This window comes from Globicephala melas, chromosome 21, assembly GCF_963455315.2.
Source record: "Globicephala melas chromosome 21, mGloMel1.2, whole genome shotgun sequence".
NCBI lineage: Eukaryota > Metazoa > Chordata > Mammalia > Artiodactyla > Delphinidae > Globicephala > Globicephala melas.
Window position 1 is genome coordinate 27,654,131 of NC_083334.1, and position 20,194 is coordinate 27,674,324.

The following is a 20,194-nucleotide window of genomic DNA, read 5'->3' on the forward strand; positions in this document are numbered from 1 at the left end:
CCCCAGGAGAATGCATGGCGCGCCTCAGGCTGGCCCAACGTTATGCCGGCCCCTGCCGCCGCAGGCTCGCCCCGCACTCCATGCCCCTCCCTCCGCCCCCCCCCCCGGCCGGAGTGAGCCAGAGCCCGCGAATCAGCGGCTCCTTTAACCCCGTCCTGTCTGAGCGAAGAACAGACGCCCTCCAGCGACCTACACGCAGAGGCGGGGCCAAATCCAAAGCTGAGCCCCGGGAGCTTTGAGAATAAAGAAGAGAAAGGGAAATCTCTCCCAGCAGCCTCAGAAGAGGCGGATTAAAGCTCCACAATCAACTTGATGTACCCTGCACCTGTGGAATACATGAATAGACAACGAATCATCCCAAATTGAGGAGGTGGACTTTGAGAGCAAGATATACTTTTCCCCCTTTTCCTCTTTTTGTGAGTGTGTATGTGTATGCTTCTGTGTGAGATTTTGTCTGTATAGCTTTGCTTCCACCATTTGTCCTAGGGTTCTATCCATCAGTTTTTTTTAATAATTATTTTTTATTTTAATAACTTTATTATATTTTATCTTTATTTTATTTTACTTTATCTTCTTTCTTTCTTTCTTTTTTTCCTCCCTTCCCTCCTTCCTTCCTTCCTTCCTCCCTCCCTCCTTTCTTTCTTTCCTTCTTTGTTTCTTTCTTTCTACGTCTACTAATTTTTTCTTTCTACTTGTTCTCCCTTTTATTCTGAGCCGTGTGGATGAAAGGCTCTTGGTGCTCCAGCCAGGAGTCAGTGCTGTGCCTCTGAGGTGGGAGAGCCAACTTCAGGACACTGGTTCACAAGACACCTCCCAGCTCCACATAATATCAAATGGCGAAAATCTCCCAGAGATCTCCATCTCAACACTAGCACCCAGCTTCACTCAACGACCAGCAAGCTACAGTGCTGGACATCCTATGCCAAACAACTAGCAAGACAGGAACACAGCCCCACCCATTAGCAGAGAGGCTGCCTAAAATCATAATAAGTCCACAGACATCCCAAAACGCACCACCAGACGTGGACCTGCCCACCAGAAAGACAAGATCCAGCCTCATCCACCAGAACACAGGCAACAGTCCCCTCCACCAGGAAGCCTACACAACCCACTGAACCAACCTTAGCCACTGGGGACAGACACCAAAAACAAGGGAACTACAAACCTGCAGCCTGCAAAAAGGAGACCCCAAACACAGTAAGATAAGCAAAATGAGAAGACAGAAAAACACACCGCAGATGAAGGAGCAAGATAAAAACCCACCAGACCTAACAAATGAAGAGGAAATAGGCAGTCTACCTGAAAAAGAATTCAGAATAATGATAGTAAAGATGATCCAAAATCTTGGAAATAGAATAGACAAAATGCAAGAAACACTTAACAAGGACCTAGAAGAACTAAAGATGAAAAAAGCAACGATGAACAACACAATAAATGAAATTAAAAATACTCTAGATGGGATCAATAGCAGAATAACTGAGGCAGAAGAACGGATAAGTGACCTGGAAGATAAAATAGTGGAAATAACTACTGCAGAGCAGAATAAAGAAAAAAGAATGAAAAGAACTGAGGACAGTCTCAGAGACCTCTGGGACAACATTAAACACGCCAACATTCGAATTATAGGGGTTCCAGAAGAAGAAGAGAAAAAGAAAGGGACTGAGAAGATATTTGAAGAGATTATAGTTGAAAACTTCCCTAATATGGGAAAGGAAATAGTTAATCAAGTCCAGGGAGCACAGAGAGTCCCATACAGGATAAATCCAAGGAGAAATACACCAAGACACATATTAATCAAACTGTCAAAAATTAAATACAAAGAAAACATATTAAAAGAAACAAGGGAAGAACAACAAATAACACACAAGGGAATCCCTGTAAGGTTAACAGCTGATCTTTCAGCAGAAACTCTGCAAGCCAGAAGGCACTGGCAGGACATATTTAAAGTGATGAAGGAGAAAAACCTGCAACCAAGATTACTCTACCCAGCAAGGATCTCATTCAGATTTGATGGAGAAATTAAAACCTTTACAGACAAACAAAAGCTGAGAGAGTTCAGCACCACCAAACCAGCTTTACAACAAATACTAAAGGAACTTCTCTAGGCAAGAAACACAAGAGAAGGAAAAGACCTACAATAACGAACCCAAAACAATTAAGACAATGGGAATGGGAACATACATATCGATAATTACCTTAAATGTAAATGGACTAAATGCTCCCACCAAAAGACACAGATTGGCTGAATGGATACAAAAACAAGACCCATATATATGCTGTCTACAAGAGACCCACCTCAGACCTAGAGACACATACAGAGTGAAAGTAAGTTGATGGAAAAAGATATTCCATGGAAATGGAAACCAAAAGAAAGCTGGAGTAGCAATTCTCATATCAGACAAAATAGACTTTAAAATAAAGACTATTAGAAGAGACAAAGAAGGACACTACATAATGATCAAGGGATCAATCCAAGAAGAAGATATAACAATTGTAAATATTTATGCACCCAACATAGGAGCACCTCAATACATAAGGCAAATACTAACAGCTATAAAAGAGGAAATCAACAGTAACACAGTAATAGTGGGGGACATTAAGGCCTAACTTACACCAATGGACAGATCATCCGAACAGAAAATTAATAAGGAAACAGAAGCTTTAAATGACACAATAGACCACATAGATTTAATTGATATTTAAAGGACATTCCATCCAAAAACAGCAGATTACCCTTTCTTCTCAAGTGCAAACGGAACATTCTCCAAGATAGATCCACATCTTGGGTCACAACTCAAGCCTCAGTAAATTTAAGAAAATTGAAATATAACAAACATCTTTTCTGACCACAGCGCTATGAGATTAGAAATCAATTACAGGGAAAAAAACGTAACACACACAAACACACGGAGGCTAAACAATACATTACTAGATAACCAAGAGATCACTGAAGAAATCAAAGAGGAAATCAAAAAAATATCTGGAGACAAATGACAATGAAAACTCGATGATCCAAAACCTATTGGATGCAGCAAAAGCAGTTCTAAGAGGGGAATTTATAGCAATACAATTGTACCTCAAGAAACAAGAAAAATCTCAAATAAACGATCTAACCTTACACCTAAAGGAACTAGAGGAAGAAGGAGAAACAAAACCCAAAGTTAGTAGAAGCAATGAAATCACAAACAGCAGAGCAGAAATAAATGAAATAGAAACAAAGAAAGCAATAGCAAAGATCAATAAAACTAAAGACTGGTTCTTTGAGAAGACAAACAAAATTGATAAACCTTTAGCCAGACTCAACAAAAAAAAAAAGGGAGGAGACTCAAATCAATAAAATTAGAAATGAAAAAGGAGAAGTTACAATGGACAACACAGAAATACAAAGCATCCTAAGAGACTACTACAAGCAACTCTATGCCAATAAAATGGACAACCTGGAAGAAATGGACAAATTCTTGGAAAGGTATAACCTTCCAAGACTGAACCAGGAAGAAATAGAAAATATGAACAGACCAATCATAAGTAATGAAACTGAAACTGTGATTAAAAATCTTCCAACAAACAAAAGTCCAGGACCAGATGGCTTTACAGTGAATTCTATCAAACATTTAGAGAAAAGCTAACACCCATCCTTCTTAAACTGTTCTAAAAAGTTGCAGAGAAAGGAACACTCCCAAACTCATTCTAAAAGGCCACCATCACCCTGATGCCAAAACCAGACAAAGATAAGAAAATTACTAAAAAAGAAAATTACAGACCAATATCACTGATGAATATAGATGCAAAAATCCTCAACAAAATACTAGTGAGCAGAATCCAACAAAACATTAAGAATCATACACCATGATCAAGTGGGATTTACCCCAGGGATGCAAGCGTTCTTCAATATATGTAAATCAATCAATGTGATACACCCTATTAACAAACTGAAGAATAAAAACCATATGATCATCTCAGTAGATACAGAAAAAGCTTTTGACAAAATTCAGCACCGATTTATGATAAAAAACTCTCCAGAATGTGTTCACAGAGGGAACTTACCTCAACATAATAAAGGCCATATACAACAACCCCACAGCAAATGTCATTCTCAATGGTGAAAAACTGAAAGCATTTCCTCTAAGATCAGGAACAAGGCAAGGATGTCCACTCTTGCCACTGTTATTCAACGTAGTTTTGAAAGTCCTAGACATGGCAATCAGACAAGAAAGAAATAAAGGAATACAAATTTGGAAAAGAAGTAAAACTGTCACTGTTTGCAGATGACATGATACTATACAGAGAGAAACCTAAAGATGCTACCAGAAAACTACTAGAGCTAATCAATGAATTTGGTAAAGTTGCAGGATACAAAATTAATGCACAGAAATCTCTTGCATTCCTATACACTAGCAACGAAAGACCAGAAAGAGAAATTAAGGAAACAATCCCATTCACCACTGCAACAAAAAGAATAAAATACCTAGGAATAAACCTACCTAAGGAGACAAAAGACCTATACTCAGAAAACTATAAGACACTGATGAAAGAAATCAAAGATGACACAAACAGTTGGAGAGATATACCATGTTCCAGGATTGGAAGAATCAACATTGTGAAAATGAGTATAGTACCCAAAGCAATCTACAGATTCAATGCAATCCCTATCAAATTACCAATAGCATTTTTTACAGAACTAGAACAAAAAATCTTAAAATTTGTATGGAGACACAAAAGACCCCAAATAGCCAAAGAAATCTTGTGGGCAAAAAACAGAGCTGGAGGAATCAGACTCCCTGACTTCAGATTATACTACAAAGGTACAGTAATTAAGACAATATGGTACTGGCACAAAAACAGAAACATAGCTCAATGGAACAGGATAGAAAGCCCAGAGATAAACCCATGCACGTATGGTCAACTAATCTATGACAAAGGAGGCAAGGATATACAATGGAGAAAAGACAGTCTCTTCAATAAGTGGTGCTGGGAAAACTGGACAGCTACATATAGAAGAAAGAAGTTAGAACACTCCCTAACAGCATAGACAAACATAATATCAAAATGGATTAAAGACCTGTATGTAAGGCCAGACACTATAAAACTCTTAGAGCAAAACATAGGAAGAACACTCTATGACATAAATCACAACAAGATCTTTTTTGATCCACCTTCTAGAGTAATGGAAATAAAAACAAAAATAATCAAATGGGACCTAATGAAACTTAAAATCTTTTGCACAGCAAAGGAAACTATAAACAAGATGAAATGACAACCCTCAGAATGGGAGAAACTATTTGCAAATGAATCAATGCACAAATGATTAATCTCCAAAGTATATAATCAGCTCATGCAACTCAATATTAAGAAAACAAACAACTCAATCCAAAAATGGGCAGAAGACCTAAATAGACATTTCTCCAAAGAAGATATACAGGTGGCCAAGAAGCACATGAAAAGCTGCTCAACATCACTAATTATTAGCGAAATGCAAATCAAAACTACAATGAGGTATCACCTCACACCAGTTAGGATGGGCATCATCAGAAAATCTATAAACAACAAATGCTGGAGAGGGTGTGGAGAAAAGGGAGCCCTCTTGCACTGTTGGTGGGAATGTAAATTGAGACAGCCACTATGGAGAACAGTATGGAGAGTCCTTAAAATCTAATAAGAGGGGCTTCCCTGGTGGCGCAGTGGTTGAGAGTCTGCGGGTTGATGCAGGGGGCATGGGTTCGTGCCCCAGTCTGGGAGGATCCCACATGCTGTGGAGCGGCTGGGCCCATGAGCCACGGCCGCTGAGCCTGCACGTCTGGAGCCTGTGCTCTGCAATGGGAGAGGCCACAGAAGTATGAGGCCCGTGTACAGCAAAAACAAACAAACAAAAAACTAAAAAGAGAATTACCATATGACCCAGAAATTCCACTACTGGGCATATATCCTGAGAAAACCATAATTCAAAAAGGCACATGCACGCCAATGTTCATTGCAACACTATTTACAATAGCCGGGTCATGGAAGTAACCTAAGTGCCCATTGACAGATGAATGGATAAAGAAGGTGTGGTACATATATACAATGGAATATTACTCGGCCATAAAAAGGAACAAAATTGGGTCATTTGTAGAGACGTGGATGGACCTAGAGACTGTCATACAGAGTGAAGTAATTCAGAAAGAGAAACAAATATCGTATATTAACGTATATGTGTGGAATCTAGAAAAATGGTACAGATGAACTGGTTTGCCAGGCAGAAATAGAGACACAGATGTAGAGAAGAAATGTATGGACACCAAGGCGGGCAAGTGGTGGAGGCGGGGGTGGGTGGTGGTGGGATGAATTGGGAGATTGGGATTGACATGTATACACTAATATGTGTAAAACAGATAACTAATAAGAACCTGCTGTATTAAAAAAAAAAGTCTGCTTTGTTCTGGGATCTTAATCTATTTTGCTTGAGGCCTGAGACTGATCTTTCTTTGAACGGTGATTTCAAAAAGAAGATAGAAAATGACATGTTGGTGACTTTATTATTTTATTTTAATCCATTTTTTAAGATTTCCAAGGTTCAAGTAATTTTTATTCCCCCGAATTCTTTCTTTTTTCTTTTACTGACTTCTAGCTCTGAATTTGATTTCAATGTATCTCATTGATCTATGTTAGTCATATAGAGTTATAGCCATTTTTTTATTTCCAAAGGAAATTATTATAACTATCAATGATGTACTAGAATTAACACCATAAAGTAATAGGCTGAGCTCTGTATGTAAAAGGAAACAACTTTATACAGTCTTTGCTTTTCTATAGTTTTAAATTTGGCTGATATACTTATCTAAGAATGCTTACAACACATTTATATATAGTATTTATTGCAGCAGCCTGTCTTTTTTTTTTTTTTTTTTTTTTTAACGTTGGGGATAAAATAAGTGAACACTTGGCTATGGAAGGCCATCTGGTGTCGATAGGGAGTAACTATGGGCTTATGTGGAAGCTTAGGAAATGTGTTTCCCACCTCATTCTGCTTTCGCGTGTGTGTTTTTTTGAGAAGGGCTCTGCACATCCAGACAGGTCTGTACGCCTGCCTTTTCTTATCCCTGCAAACTGGGTGCAGTTATGGTACCTTTCTGGTGTTGTTTTCATTATGTTATGGTATAATTTTTATAGGATTTAGATTTGACTTCAGAATATGTTTGAAGGACCGTTTCGCTATGGATATAACTGATAATTTGAGATTTTATTTATATTTTGACCATGTTACATAAAGTTCTGCCTCAGAAGATTCTAGCAGGTCGTTCCATTTTCCCACGGAGTCCTCTCGCTCTGCTCTTCTCTTCTGCTCCACTTTGTGCAGATCAGAAATATCTTGACCTCTCCCAACTCGTTTTGGAAAAATGTAAGGCCTATGTGCTTTAAAAAGAACACAGTGTCTGCTTTTCAAGTGATGGAAACATACAATTAAATATTCTAATGCAGTAATTGTGGGAGGTAAGTCACAGGCACCAATATCATGGTTATTTTTCATATTTTAATATGGTCAATATGGTAGACACAGAACAGATAGAAGTCACCCTTTACCCTTGATAAAAAGTTTTAAAAATAAAAAAATTCAGAAATGGTAACGGTAGAACTTATCATAATTTATTGTTTAAAGTGGAAACAAATGGACTCATTCAGTTTCTCTCATCATCTCATTTGTTTGCTTAGACACCTAAAAGGACTCACTCAGGATAGACTTCTAAAAAGAAGTGACTTGGAATTTAAATGGACCTGAAATTAACGTTCTCTTTGGCAATTTCCTACTCTCTCGGGGTGTAATGAATGATGTTGTCCATGAGTCACTCAGTTTTGGGAAAAAACTTTTGTCACCTAACCTGTTCTTTTCAGCGCTTTATGGTTCAGGCTGATGAATACTGAAAAGATAATGGAGATGCCTAGTTATAAGAGACTGGATTTGAGGGCATCCCTCTTTGCTCTTTGTCCTCCCATGGAGAGTTCTGGAAACTTGAGTAGATCCATCTCCTGTGGATACTTTAAGGTGTAGGACAGAAAACATTAGTGAGAATCAAGGGCTTGACCTCTCCCTCTTTGGGTGATCTCGTTAAATTTCTTAATGCCTCAGATGTACCTATTAAGCAGGAGACAAAATGGGAAGTGAGAAAGTGATAAAAATATTTTTTAAAAAATTGTGGCTATTCTCTAATGGCTGATGCTGCTAGAAGTGAAGTATTTTGCTTCGAAAATGGATGGGATGCTTTCTGCCTTGCTGGAATCTCAGGAAGCATAATTCATTAGTGGTTTGAAAAGTGCTTTGAGCTAATGGAATGAAAGGCACTGGAGAAATTCATACTAATATTATTAAAAATGAAAAATTGCAACAGAGAAACTGATTTCCCCCAGAACACAGACATAAATATCGCATCTACTATTGCCCAGACAACAAGTTTGAGAAGGGAAAAAGCCAGTCTCTCATCTGGACATTTCATCCACGTCTTTAAATTACCAATTGGACTGATTTTATTTTCCTACCTAATTGTATAAGTTCAGTTCTTCTCTGAGAGCCTAGATTCTTGTTCCTATTTAGGGTACAATAGCATTTTTAGGTATTTCAATAGTGTATTGAAATCTATATATACTATTCGGTATAAATTCTTCATTTATACTACCTGTTTTTTTTTCCTCAGTGACTCTATCTTGACCTCTAAGGTCACATATATCCCTCCTACCGCTCCCCATACAACTCTTGAAAGTCATATTTCAAATCAATGCCTGTCTTCATCTTTAGAGACTGTTGCCTTCATTATACTGCTATAATAATTAAGATGGGACATACCGAAGTAAATTTAATGGATGGCAAGCATTTGTGCAGGTTTCTGAGAATATGAGGCATCTTATTGCTTTGTTCACATTTAGTTTTCCCACAGTAATGTTGGGCTGGGAATTAATGAACACAATTAGGGCTTTTTTTGATATGGTACACCTTTGAAACTCTTCATTATTCTGTTAACAGAACCTTGCTAATTTTCTACTAAATGAATGTACTCCTGCTGTAATGTAGATTATATTTTATAATGCAATTCAGTAGGTTTTCACTTTCCTCCCTTTGTTTGTTGATTTCAGTTTCTTTGTTCATGGTGTCATTCAGGTGCATAATAAACTAGAATAACTTTCAATACTCTTTTTAGGGAAGAAGCATACTTTATCTTAATGATAATTGTTTATCACTGCATCTCCCTTTTAATATATCATCCAAATGCAAAGACCAAACAAATTAATAATAGGTACTTTAAAATGCACCTACTAAGGTCCTTTTGAAGTAGTACAGATGGTCCTGACCCTTCCCTTCCTTTGAAATTTATATTTCATGTTCTCTGTCAAGACTTTGAACACAACTCATATTTTGTCGTTACGTTGTAATGCAATGGAAAGTGCTAGCAGCAGCCAGAGAAGGTGAACATCAGGAAATACAGACGTATATTGATGCTTCTAGCCTAACTACCAAATAACTCTACTTGAGGAACGGAAGGGAGCAAAGGTTAAGTGTTTGCGTTTCAATAATTTTTTTTTTTTTTGCGGTACGCGGGCCTCTCACTGTTGTGGCCTCTCCCGTTGCGGAGCACAGGCTCCGGACGCGCAGGCTCAGCGGCCATGGTTCATGCGCCCAGCCGCTCCGCGGCACGTGGGATCTTCCCGGACCGGGGCACGAACCCGTGTCCCCTGCATCGGCCCTCAATAAATTTTAAACCTGGTGAACTACTCAGAGCCTTAATGCAAAAGCAGGGTTGGCTTGTGCTAATTCACAAATACGCATGTTAACAGCACTATTTTCTTATTATTTTCTTATATTTCTGAGCCGCAGAGAGAGAGAACCTCTTTCTCATTAATGGAAATGAAAATCAGAATTGAATTGAACTCAGGAAATGAATGACTGCTTAAGTTGTCCTTTTTAAGGGGATGCATTAAAGTCGACCCTTCAAAGAGATATTTCCTTTGCTCTTATCTTATTCTTGAATTTTAAAAAATTCTATTATTTACTCATTGCCATTTTCTTTTCTTCCTTATTTCTTCACTTGCCTTGTCCTCCTTCCTCTCTCACTCCCTCCTTTCTTCCTTCCATCTTTTCTTCTTGGGTGGGGAAAAAATAAAATACAACAAAATTACCTGCTACATGGGAATCCACATAAATGCTGAAGGTCAAAACTGCCAAGTTCAAACCTTGAGAATGCTTTGCAAGGTTTCCAAACCGCTCGATTGTGTGTGTGTGTGTGTGTGTGTGTGTGTGTGTGTGTGTGTGTGTCCATCCATTTTAGACAGCTTTAATGTCTCGGGATCTCCTTTGCCTAATCAAATTGGAGGTCAGTCTAATAGAAAAGTCCACAGAGGATTAAGTTTAATGCACTATAACAGGTAACTGAGATTTTGTTAGTGCACATTTTATAAATGTGACTCTTAATAAGGACCCAGAAAATTAGGTTTACAAGCATCTTGGAATGTTTCCTGTTGGCCTTTTTGCATCCTTCTTTTTATGCGGTGATCTCCAAAGAGATCGTACGAATGTTGGAAATACCAAGTAAAGAATCAGAGAAAGGAGAAAATGAGAGAGGCTTTGAAGCCTCGTGTTGGGAAACCATTGTTTCAAGAGGCTGATGGTGAGATTAAATTGAATTGATTTACACGACAATTGGATACAGAGTACCAAGTAAAATGTCAAACGCAAAGGAAGAACTATAAAATCTGTAAGCGCAATAATTATGCAAAAAGTAGTAATGGTTTTCACAGCAAGGGGCTAAGTGTGTCTGATTTTAGCTTATTTACCTCTGAGGCAGAACAGAAATTAAGGACCAGTGAAGGAAGCACGTCACCTCATGTTGTATTTGATAATCCAAGAAACCTGCTACTACCAGTGAGGAAAGAAGCCAACAGGCTTTACGGAACTACTTACAGTGACCACCCAATGTGTTCAGAGTCTTACACTTTTCAGAGTACTTTCACTTCCATACTTTTAATTAATGTTCCCAATTATTTTGAAAAGCCGGTGATGCTGGTATCCCATTTTAAAAGAAGAGAATACTAACACACAGCAAAATCACCAAAACAAGGGCAATTTTTGTCCCCTTTACTAACACAAATGGGTAACTGCCTTACTCAACCTGTGTTCACTTAATGTTCATGAATTGGAAGTTTACACCTCAGGCAATGGTGACCGCTAAAGGTTTCTGAGTAGAGAAATATCCAGATGAGAATTTGGGCTTAGGGAAATATCCCCAGTGGATCTAATGGAGGAGATAGGGGTGGTCCCTGGGAGGGACAGGAGGCTGAGCTGGTGGGATTTTGCATGAAGACAAAAGGATGGTTGATTTTGACTTCAAATGAGAAAGCGCAGATGCACTGGAGAAGAACCCGCTTGGGATGAGGGAGGGCTTGGCACTGGGAAACGTAGGGGGAGCTTCCTCTAGGTTGGCAGAAACAGGTTGTTTAATTTTAGAGGCACCTCCATTTTTTCAAACTCATTTTCCATAAGTTCAGAAAATTAAATCTTACATGAGTAATTGTCATGATGGAATCTGAACTCTATTCCTCCAGAAACAAATCATCTTGCCAATGGAATAAATACTCTGATAAACTCTATTTTTACTAATTTGAAATCTGTGATCACTTGAAGAGGGTCTATTAGTTAGGAATTTCTGTACCATCTGTAGAAAATAATTACTCCTTAGGCAGATTACTAATAAAGGCAGGCCAGCATTGTCCTTAAAAATATCTCAAGGAAATTGATTGTTTTCATGTATTCTGAAGCCCCTAGAACAACAGTCACTGGCATGTGGTTAATATTAAAAAATACAGAAGTTTCATTAATATTACAACTAGAGTATTTCACAGCCTCCCGTTGGAAATAGTTTAATTACATACTACATTATATACATGTGCTTGAATAACGTGAACATTTTTGTTTTCTGGATATTTCACTTCTGCCTAATTATTCTAAATTAATGTTCAGAATGTTTAGAGTTTACTGACACTGTAAATCTATAGATTAAATCCATAAAATATTTAAATTTTTCCTAACATTCCACGTACTCAAGGAGTCTTGTGTTTAAGCAAAGTTAAACAAGTTTAAACAAGTTCAGACTAACTGTGGAAAGTTTTCACTGATTTCAATTTGTCTGGATATGTTTTCTATTATGGGATGGTACAGAAAGAAAGTAAAGCAAGCCGTTGATTTGCAAGGTTGTTGAAGTCACTTAAGCATGGCTAATTCTGCTCCCCAAATAAAAGGCAGTTCTTGTTGAACTCTAAGGCCTTGTGATTTGATCTACCATGGGACCTGGGGTTGGAGGGTCATGAGCTCACTCATTTATGAATGAATGACTTTCTCCTGGATTTCTGTTTGTACACATGTGAAATTAGACTGAAACAAACGTCACCCACCTTTTTGTTTGGCGATGCTTCCAGGGTATAGGGACTAATTTTATACATAGGTTATAGAAAGGAGCTTGGAAGCCAGCTCTTTCTTCTAGTGATCCCCGAGGGGGGTGGTCCTAATTCACTACGCCCATCATGTACACATTCTTAATTGAACCGTCCGTGATCTCTGCTACTGTTGTATTGAATACACAATGCAGTTGGTTTCTGTTATAGCAATTTGGTCGCGGGAGGGGTGGGCCATTCTTTGTTAAAAAATAATCAAGTCACTTGATTCTTCATGTGCATAACCAGCTTTTTGATGGAATGTCATTTTGTTTTTAACATCTTTATTGGAGTATAATTGCTTTACAATGGTGTGTTAGTTTCTGCTTTATAACAGGGTGAATCACCTATACATATACATATATCCCCATAGCTCCTCCCTCTTGCATCTCCCTCCCACCCTCCCTATCCCACCCTTCTAGGTGGTCCCAAAGCACCTAGCTGATCTCCCTGTGCTATGCGGCTGCTTCCCACTAGCTATCTACCTTACGTTTGGTAGTGTATATATGTCCATGCCACTCTCTCACTTTGTCCCAACTTATCCTTCCCCCTCCCCGTGTCCTCAAGTCCATTCTCTATGTCTGCATCTTTATTCCTGTCCTGCCACTAGGTTCTTCAGAACCTTCATTTATTTATTTTTTTAGACTCCATATACATGTGTTAGCATACGATATTTGCTTTTCTCTTTCTGATTTACTTCACTCTGTATGACAGACTCCAGGTCCATCCACCTCACTCTAAATAACTCAATTTCGTTTCTTTTTATGGCTGAGTAATAACGAATGTCATTCTTATACGGTAGAAATATCCAAACATCTGCTTGCTAAGACATTGGAGAATAGCTTTATTTTCTCATATATTTATTTTAAGCTTTATTTTGGGCTGCCTCTTTTGGTCTGATGCTGACAGCGTGTGGCACATAGGAGCATGTGAATGTTCACATTCAGTGCCTGCTGTCCCTTGCAGAGGTAAAAATGGAATTATCCATTTCCTCTGGCTTAGCTTGTGCCTTATTTTAACTGTACCCAGGAATTTCTATGAAACCATGTCATGTTGTCAGAAATGGCCTCCCTATCGAACTCTGCCTTGTCAAAATAATTTTATCATTCATAAATATTTCAGTGAAAACCAAAGACTGCTCATAAATGATTGATTCTGTAGAGTTCACTGACCTTTCCTATGAAGCCTTTTATGAATGTTAGAATAACCTATCCTAAATCTAACCATTAGTTGTTAATAATGGGCTGACTGAAACCTAGGTTTCTCTAGGTTTGAGAAATTATATAGGTAGTTATAATGATGTATTGAGATTAAGGAAGGTCATTACAGTTCAAAGCGCGTTCTCAAGCTGAGCACTATACTATACTGTATCCTGACTTCTAAATTAAATCAGGCAAACTTTGCACCTGGAAGTATTCTATATTATCTGGAGGGATCCAGAAGCAACAAGATAAAGAACACGTTAGAGGCTGGAAATTAACATGGATGGGTTATTTGTGTCATCTGTTCAATCTTACCATTTCTTTTCTGTGTTGAAATATGGCATTATTATTTTAGGTGGGCATACAAAGTAATTATCACTTAAATAACCAAACACTATGTGCCCTGAGAGCTGAAACATTCTGGTATTAGACAGATCCAGTCATGGATATAGGGCTAAATTAGATTTTTAAGAAGGAGTCTGTTTTCTTGCTTTCATCATTGTAAGACAAGTAGATTAAAAACATGACTCTTTTTAGACTTTTCAAATTCTCGAAAAAAGCACATACTGCTTTTATGAAAAACAAAAGTTAAAAATAAAAGGAAGCAAAAGCAAAAACACAAAACAATTCCACCAGCCACAGTTTCCATTTCAAAGAGCATATTTCCTTTTAGCTTTTTCTGTACTTAATTTTTATAGTATGTTCAAGACAACAAGTATTTGAGGAACATTACTGTGTACTATGCCCTGAGAATAAAATATGCTAGTAAGACAGAGGCTCTGTTCCACAGAAACTTACAGTATAGTTAGGAAGACAAGTCATTCATTACCTTATAGAAGCAAAAAGGAAGCTATAAGTTCTGAATGGGAGGTAGAGACAGTACTGTCATGGGAAGGGTTTGAAGAAGATGAAGATGCTTGGCTGTGGTGGTGAGGAGACCCCTGATGGAAGCGGTAGGTCCCCTTCCACCCAGTGGCTCCCTAGATTAATGCGCAAGCTGCAGGATGTGTACATGACACGTCACAGGGCCCTCAAGTGCTACCATAAGAGAAATGACTTCCTCTACAGCAGATGCTCTCGGTGTTCCCGTTCATCCACTTGTCCTCAACATTTCCATACAGGCTGGCTGACTTCTGAGGGTTAGTTTATAACGGTGATAACTAAGCACTAATTAATAGCACCCTATTTATTGGATGTATCCTTCTCCTCTCTCATCTCCTTGTAACTTTATAATTTTTCCTGGAATAACCTCCCAGCTGAACAACTTCTACTTGAGTCTCTGACTACGGGTCTGCTCTGGGGAACCCAAAGACAACAATTTTACCAACTTCCTACCACCTACTTTTTTTTTGCCTTCTAAAGCTTATTGTAGAAAATTCTAAAGATGCAGTGCAAGATCATTCAGTAATATCCCTGTCTGCTAAGTAAGCTTTCAGGGATTGAAAGCATGTTAGAGGTCACTGAATCCAATTACCTTCGAGCAGATGCCATTGGTACCCTGCCTGCATCTCCTTGGCCCACCCTAGAGGCAGTTCTTTTATGCTCAGATGATTTCTTGCTACTCTCTGGTGGTGGAAGTATGCTTGCTCCATATGGAATATGATGAAGTGTCCCAGGAGTAACTGGCAAGCAATAAGGGATGGGTGTTGATGAATAAATACCCTGGTGAATAATTCTGAGAAGTGATCATCTCAGAGGGTCTCCAGCAGGACTCGTCTCCAGTTTTCCACAGAGTTAATTACAGCTCATTGGTTAACACCCTTTTTCTTTTCTGAATCTCACTTTTTCACTCTTCACTGTGCTTCCTGGAGCCACAGCACTAATAAGCTACTTGTATTTAAGCCCTTGATCAGGGTGTGCTCTGGAGGCACTCAAACCTGGCCACCTTTCGTTATAGAAAAGAGGAAACTGATCATACAACTCAACAACAACAACAAACAATCCCATTGAAAAATGGGCAGAAGACCTAAATAGACGTCTCTCCAAAGAAGACATACAGATGGCCAACAGGCACATGAAAAGATGCTCAATGTCACCAATTATCAGAGAAATGCAAATCAAAACTACAATGAGGTACCACCTCACACCGGTCAGAATGGCCATTATTAAAAGTCTACAAATAACAAATGCTGGAGAGGGTGTGGAGAAAAGGGAACACTACCACATGGTGGGTGGGAATGTAAGTTGGTACAGCCACTATGGAAAACAGTATGGAGTTTCCTCAAAAATCTAAAAATAGAGTTGCCATAAGATCTAACAATCCTATGCCTGGGCATATATCCAGACAAAACACTAATTCGAAAAGATACATGCCCCCTATGTTCACAGCAGCACTATTCACAATAGCCAAGACATGGAAACGACCTAAATGTCCATGGACAGATGAATGGATAAAGATGTGGTACATATATACAATGGAGTACTACTCAGCCATGAAAAAGAATGAAATAATGCCATTTGCAGCAACATGGTTGCAAGTAGAGATTATCATACTAAGTGGAGTAAGTCAGAAAGAGAAAGACAAATGCCATATGATGTCACTTATATGTGGAATCTAAAATATAGCACAAATGAACTTATCTATAAAACAGATACAGACTCACAGACATAGAGAACAGACTTGTGGTTGCCAAGGGGGAGCAGGTTGGGAGAGGGATGGAGTGGGAGGCTAGAGTTAGCAGATGTAAGCTTTTATATATAGAATGGATAAACAACAAGGCCCTACTGTACAGCACAAGGAACTATATTCAATATCCTATGATAAACCATAATGGAAAAGAATATTAAAAAAGAATGTATATATATATATATGTATAACTGAATCAGTTTGCTGTATAGCAGAAATTAACACATTTTAAATCAATTATACTTCAATAAAAAATATTAAAACTAAAAAATCAAAAGAGGAAACTGAGACCAAGAGAGTAAAAGTCACTTGCCTATAGGTCTATGAAGTTTTGTTAGACAGTAGAGTTTATGGTACAAATGCAGTTTGTATCATGCTTTCCTATTTTCATAACACTTGAATTTAAGTAAACATATTGTAAAATAATTGTCCATGATGTAAAAGAATGACAATTTGCTTAACTAGTCCCTAATGTTGGGCATTTGGGTTCACGCATCTAATGAAAGAATCATGGAAACACAGAGGAAAAAAAAATTGTTTTATCAGAGAAGCTCCTGATTCCACCTGAACTGAACATATTTTCAGTTGCATTTATAAATGTCAAAGTCCACCCTCCTCTGCATGTATTTATGAATACCAGATGGGCTTTTTTTGAATGATAGCACAGTAAAACAACGGCAACCCGCTAAGGTCATTAAGGGAAGTCGGTGTGGAATTTATGACCAGTGGGCTGCCATTTATGCAACCAGCTAGGATCCATAAACTGCAAGATAATCTGACATGGATTTGATTTCTCATCTGAGTGAATGCACAGGAACCTCTATATCTGGACACACTAAGTGTTTTCCGAGCTGTTTTCCAATGCTGTCCATTTTTGTCCCATTGATTATCATTTCCACTGCATTATTCAGGGATAAAGTTAATTGCTAACTGCTAGGTTTCCTGAGCACAGTTAATGCACAAGCCTGTTTGCTGCGTGCCAGATGGCCCCAGTTACTTGGGGATGGACAGATATCGACAAAACAGAGTCTTTGGTACAAAATGATGCCACCAAATAGTTCTATATAATGGACATCTGAAGCTGGGGGACTTGGAGAAAAGACAAGCTTCCTAAGTAGTCGCAGATTCTTTCTTTCTTTGAAAAATAATCAGGCCTGCAAATACCTCATTCTTTAGCCCCCAAAGCTCTGCATAACAAAGGACAGATTTCTTGGATACCTTTAAAAACTGCGGGTCCTATTATCATGCCACTGTTAAGATCCTGGAGAATGAGGGGTAAAGGGGTGGTACCAGGGAGTTTGCAAAGCAGGGGAGGGTCAGAGTAATGGCAAATGAACCCCTGAAGATATTTCTGTTCTCAGCCCCAGCAAATTTTGGTTTAGGGCACTCAGAGAGTGCACGCTCTTCTGAATCCTCCTCCCCTGGAATTAATAACTACTGAAGGTGCTTTTCCTCGTTTGGGTTGGGACACCTGCACCTTTCATCAGACATAGTGACTGAGGGGCACTCACTCGGCAGAGCTGTCAGAGTTCAAATACATCCAGACTTCTGCCAGTCGTGCTACGCAGGGATGCTGTGTTTGTCCAGAGGCTGTCACCTGAACAGTGTGCTTCTGTTGCTCCAGGTGGACGCACCATTACAGAATAATTTTGAAGAGATGGTTATTGATTTTTTCATATTTCAGGAAAAAGGAGGTGGAATGAAGTTGCTCTTCCTGCAAATGGCTGGATATTCAATGGTTTCTGTGAGTTAGCCCTGAACTCTATTAAAATCAGCAAATACCATCTTGAGGATGTTAGGTTTCTCCTTGACATGAAAGCCCTGGAAGTTCAAGCAAACATGCAAGTATGTAAGCATGTTGCCTGGGAGGGGAACACATGAAACTCTGATGAACTGTTAACATGTGCGGTGCATGCAGATGAGATTATTACAATCATGTGAGCATTGCGGCAAGATGTTTGGGGAAGAGAGGGGAAGGGAAGCGGAAGACATGGCACGTTATAGCCAGCTCTGAGTAGTAGTGGGCGGTGGGGGGAGGGTGCCTTTCACCTGGTTGATGAGGTAGGGGTGGGCAGGAGGAGAAGGTCCCTAAGGGCACACTTTACTTCCTGCCCGATACTACCTTTACAGGGACGATTCTGCATCACCAGCAGGGCTCTGTTCGGTGTCTTGAAAATTATAAACATGTCTACGAATATTGATGAAGAATGATGAAGCAGGTATAAAATGTTACAGGGTCTCCGGAGAAATTCAAAGAGCCATTTCTTGATCAGATTAGGAAAGAGAATGCCCATTAACATGACCATTTTGGAATGACCTTGTAGACAAAACATTAGCATTTAGTCCAAATTAAAGTTATATTTCTGCCTTTAGAATTTGAATAATCCTGTCAATTCGGGAAATAAAAGAAAATTTGTCATCTTTCAGCCACTCAGTAAAGAAAAGGTGATAGGTGTACCCTGTAATATCCTAACTTTCTTCTCAATAGTTCTGTTGAACTCAGCACTGGAAATCCACCATCTACATTCAAAGGATTGACGACAGAGCATTCATTGCATCAATATAAGCCCAATAGTTTAAAAAGAAGGTTGAATTAAATGTCGCACAGGGCTTGTCAGTTCTGACACTTGACAACCTCATGGAATACAAACAGAAGGAGTGCTTCTCCCTTTCTTTTCTATTCTGTCTCTCTCTCTCTGTCTTCTTGCTTCCTTTTTCTCCCTTCCTCCCAACCCCCCTCCCTCCTTCCCTTCTCTCGTCCCTTCCTTCCTTCCTCTCTTCTCTTCCTCCCTCCCTCCCTCCCTTCCTGCCTTTCAATGACAAGTTGTACCTTTTTATGACAAACTTTCCTTTCAGTTAAATGATTTTTTCTGCTTCCTCATACATACAACTTCTTTCTGGAGGAAGATGGCGGACAGAGGACTTGCGTGACAGTCAGAAATGACTGCTTAGAAGAACTGACTACTCTTCTGAATTCAGTCACACATGTAAGTATTGTACCTAACTTGACATAGTTTTAATGTTATCTTTAAAAATAAACCTCGTTCCAGAAAAAATTCACAGAGAAAAATCGATCTGCTGGGCCCGCAGATTTGACTGGAAAAGAAATAAACCTTGACCCTTAGGACAGGAGGTGATATTGTCCAAGCTTGACTAATGAGAGTTGAACCAGGCAAACAGTGTTTATTGTTCTGTGTGTATTTCAGCAGTCCTGAAAACCAGCAAGTGCTGCCTGTCGTGGCTTTGGTTGCAGAGAGGGCCAGTTAGTGCGAGCTAGACACGAGCTAACCCTGGGCTTTGCACACTGTTCTCTGCCATGTTACAGAAGCTGGTCATTCAGAAGTGGAAGTTTCTCCAACGAGGTGCTTCCCACATGACTGCCAGAGTTTTAAGTTTCCTATGAATGATCTCACGAATTTAAATATGGGGCAACATATAGTAGCGTATGAGACTAATTTCTGAAAAACTAAGTCCGTAGGTTTTATAACAACGGAGAGCTTCAGTTTCTTTCTTTTTCTTTTTTTAAATCTTAGTGCATAGTTGCTATTCTCGGACCCAGAGAAGTAGATTCTTGCTCTTCAGTATTATACTTACTCCAGCTAAGTAACTGTCAAAAGTGTGTTAGTTGGTCACGTTGAGGAACATTAGCTCTGACAATTGCAAACCATGTCCTGATGATTACGTTTACCCTGATGAGCTGGACACAGTATATAAATGCAGCCTTGCAGATGCTCAGAGAAAAGTCCTGGCCTTGAGATTCAATAATGAAGCACATTTCAGCCCATAACTGGTCAAAAGTCAGAGAATATATAAGCTGATGGAGAGTTCAATCTTTGGATTATGAGGCTTAAAAAATTACCTGCAGTTTTAATAGCACTCACATCTGTAGCACAAGTATTTAATTTCCACACTAACGGTG

At 39.0% G+C, this 20,194-nt stretch overlaps 1 protein-coding gene across 1 annotated transcript in view; it reads left to right on the top strand.

Moving 5' to 3' along the window:
- Positions 1 to 18,051, top strand: part of UNC5D (unc-5 netrin receptor D) — a 682,528-nt gene extending 664,477 nt beyond the window's left edge. Inside the window, exon 17 of the mRNA XM_060291597.1 lies at positions 17,960 to 18,051. Within this exon, the coding sequence (XP_060147580.1) occupies positions 17,960 to 17,978 (19 nt within the window). The 3' untranslated portion in view covers positions 17,979 to 18,051. The remainder of the gene's footprint in view (positions 1 to 17,959) is intronic.
- Positions 18,052 to 20,194: the final 2,143 nt, after the last annotated feature.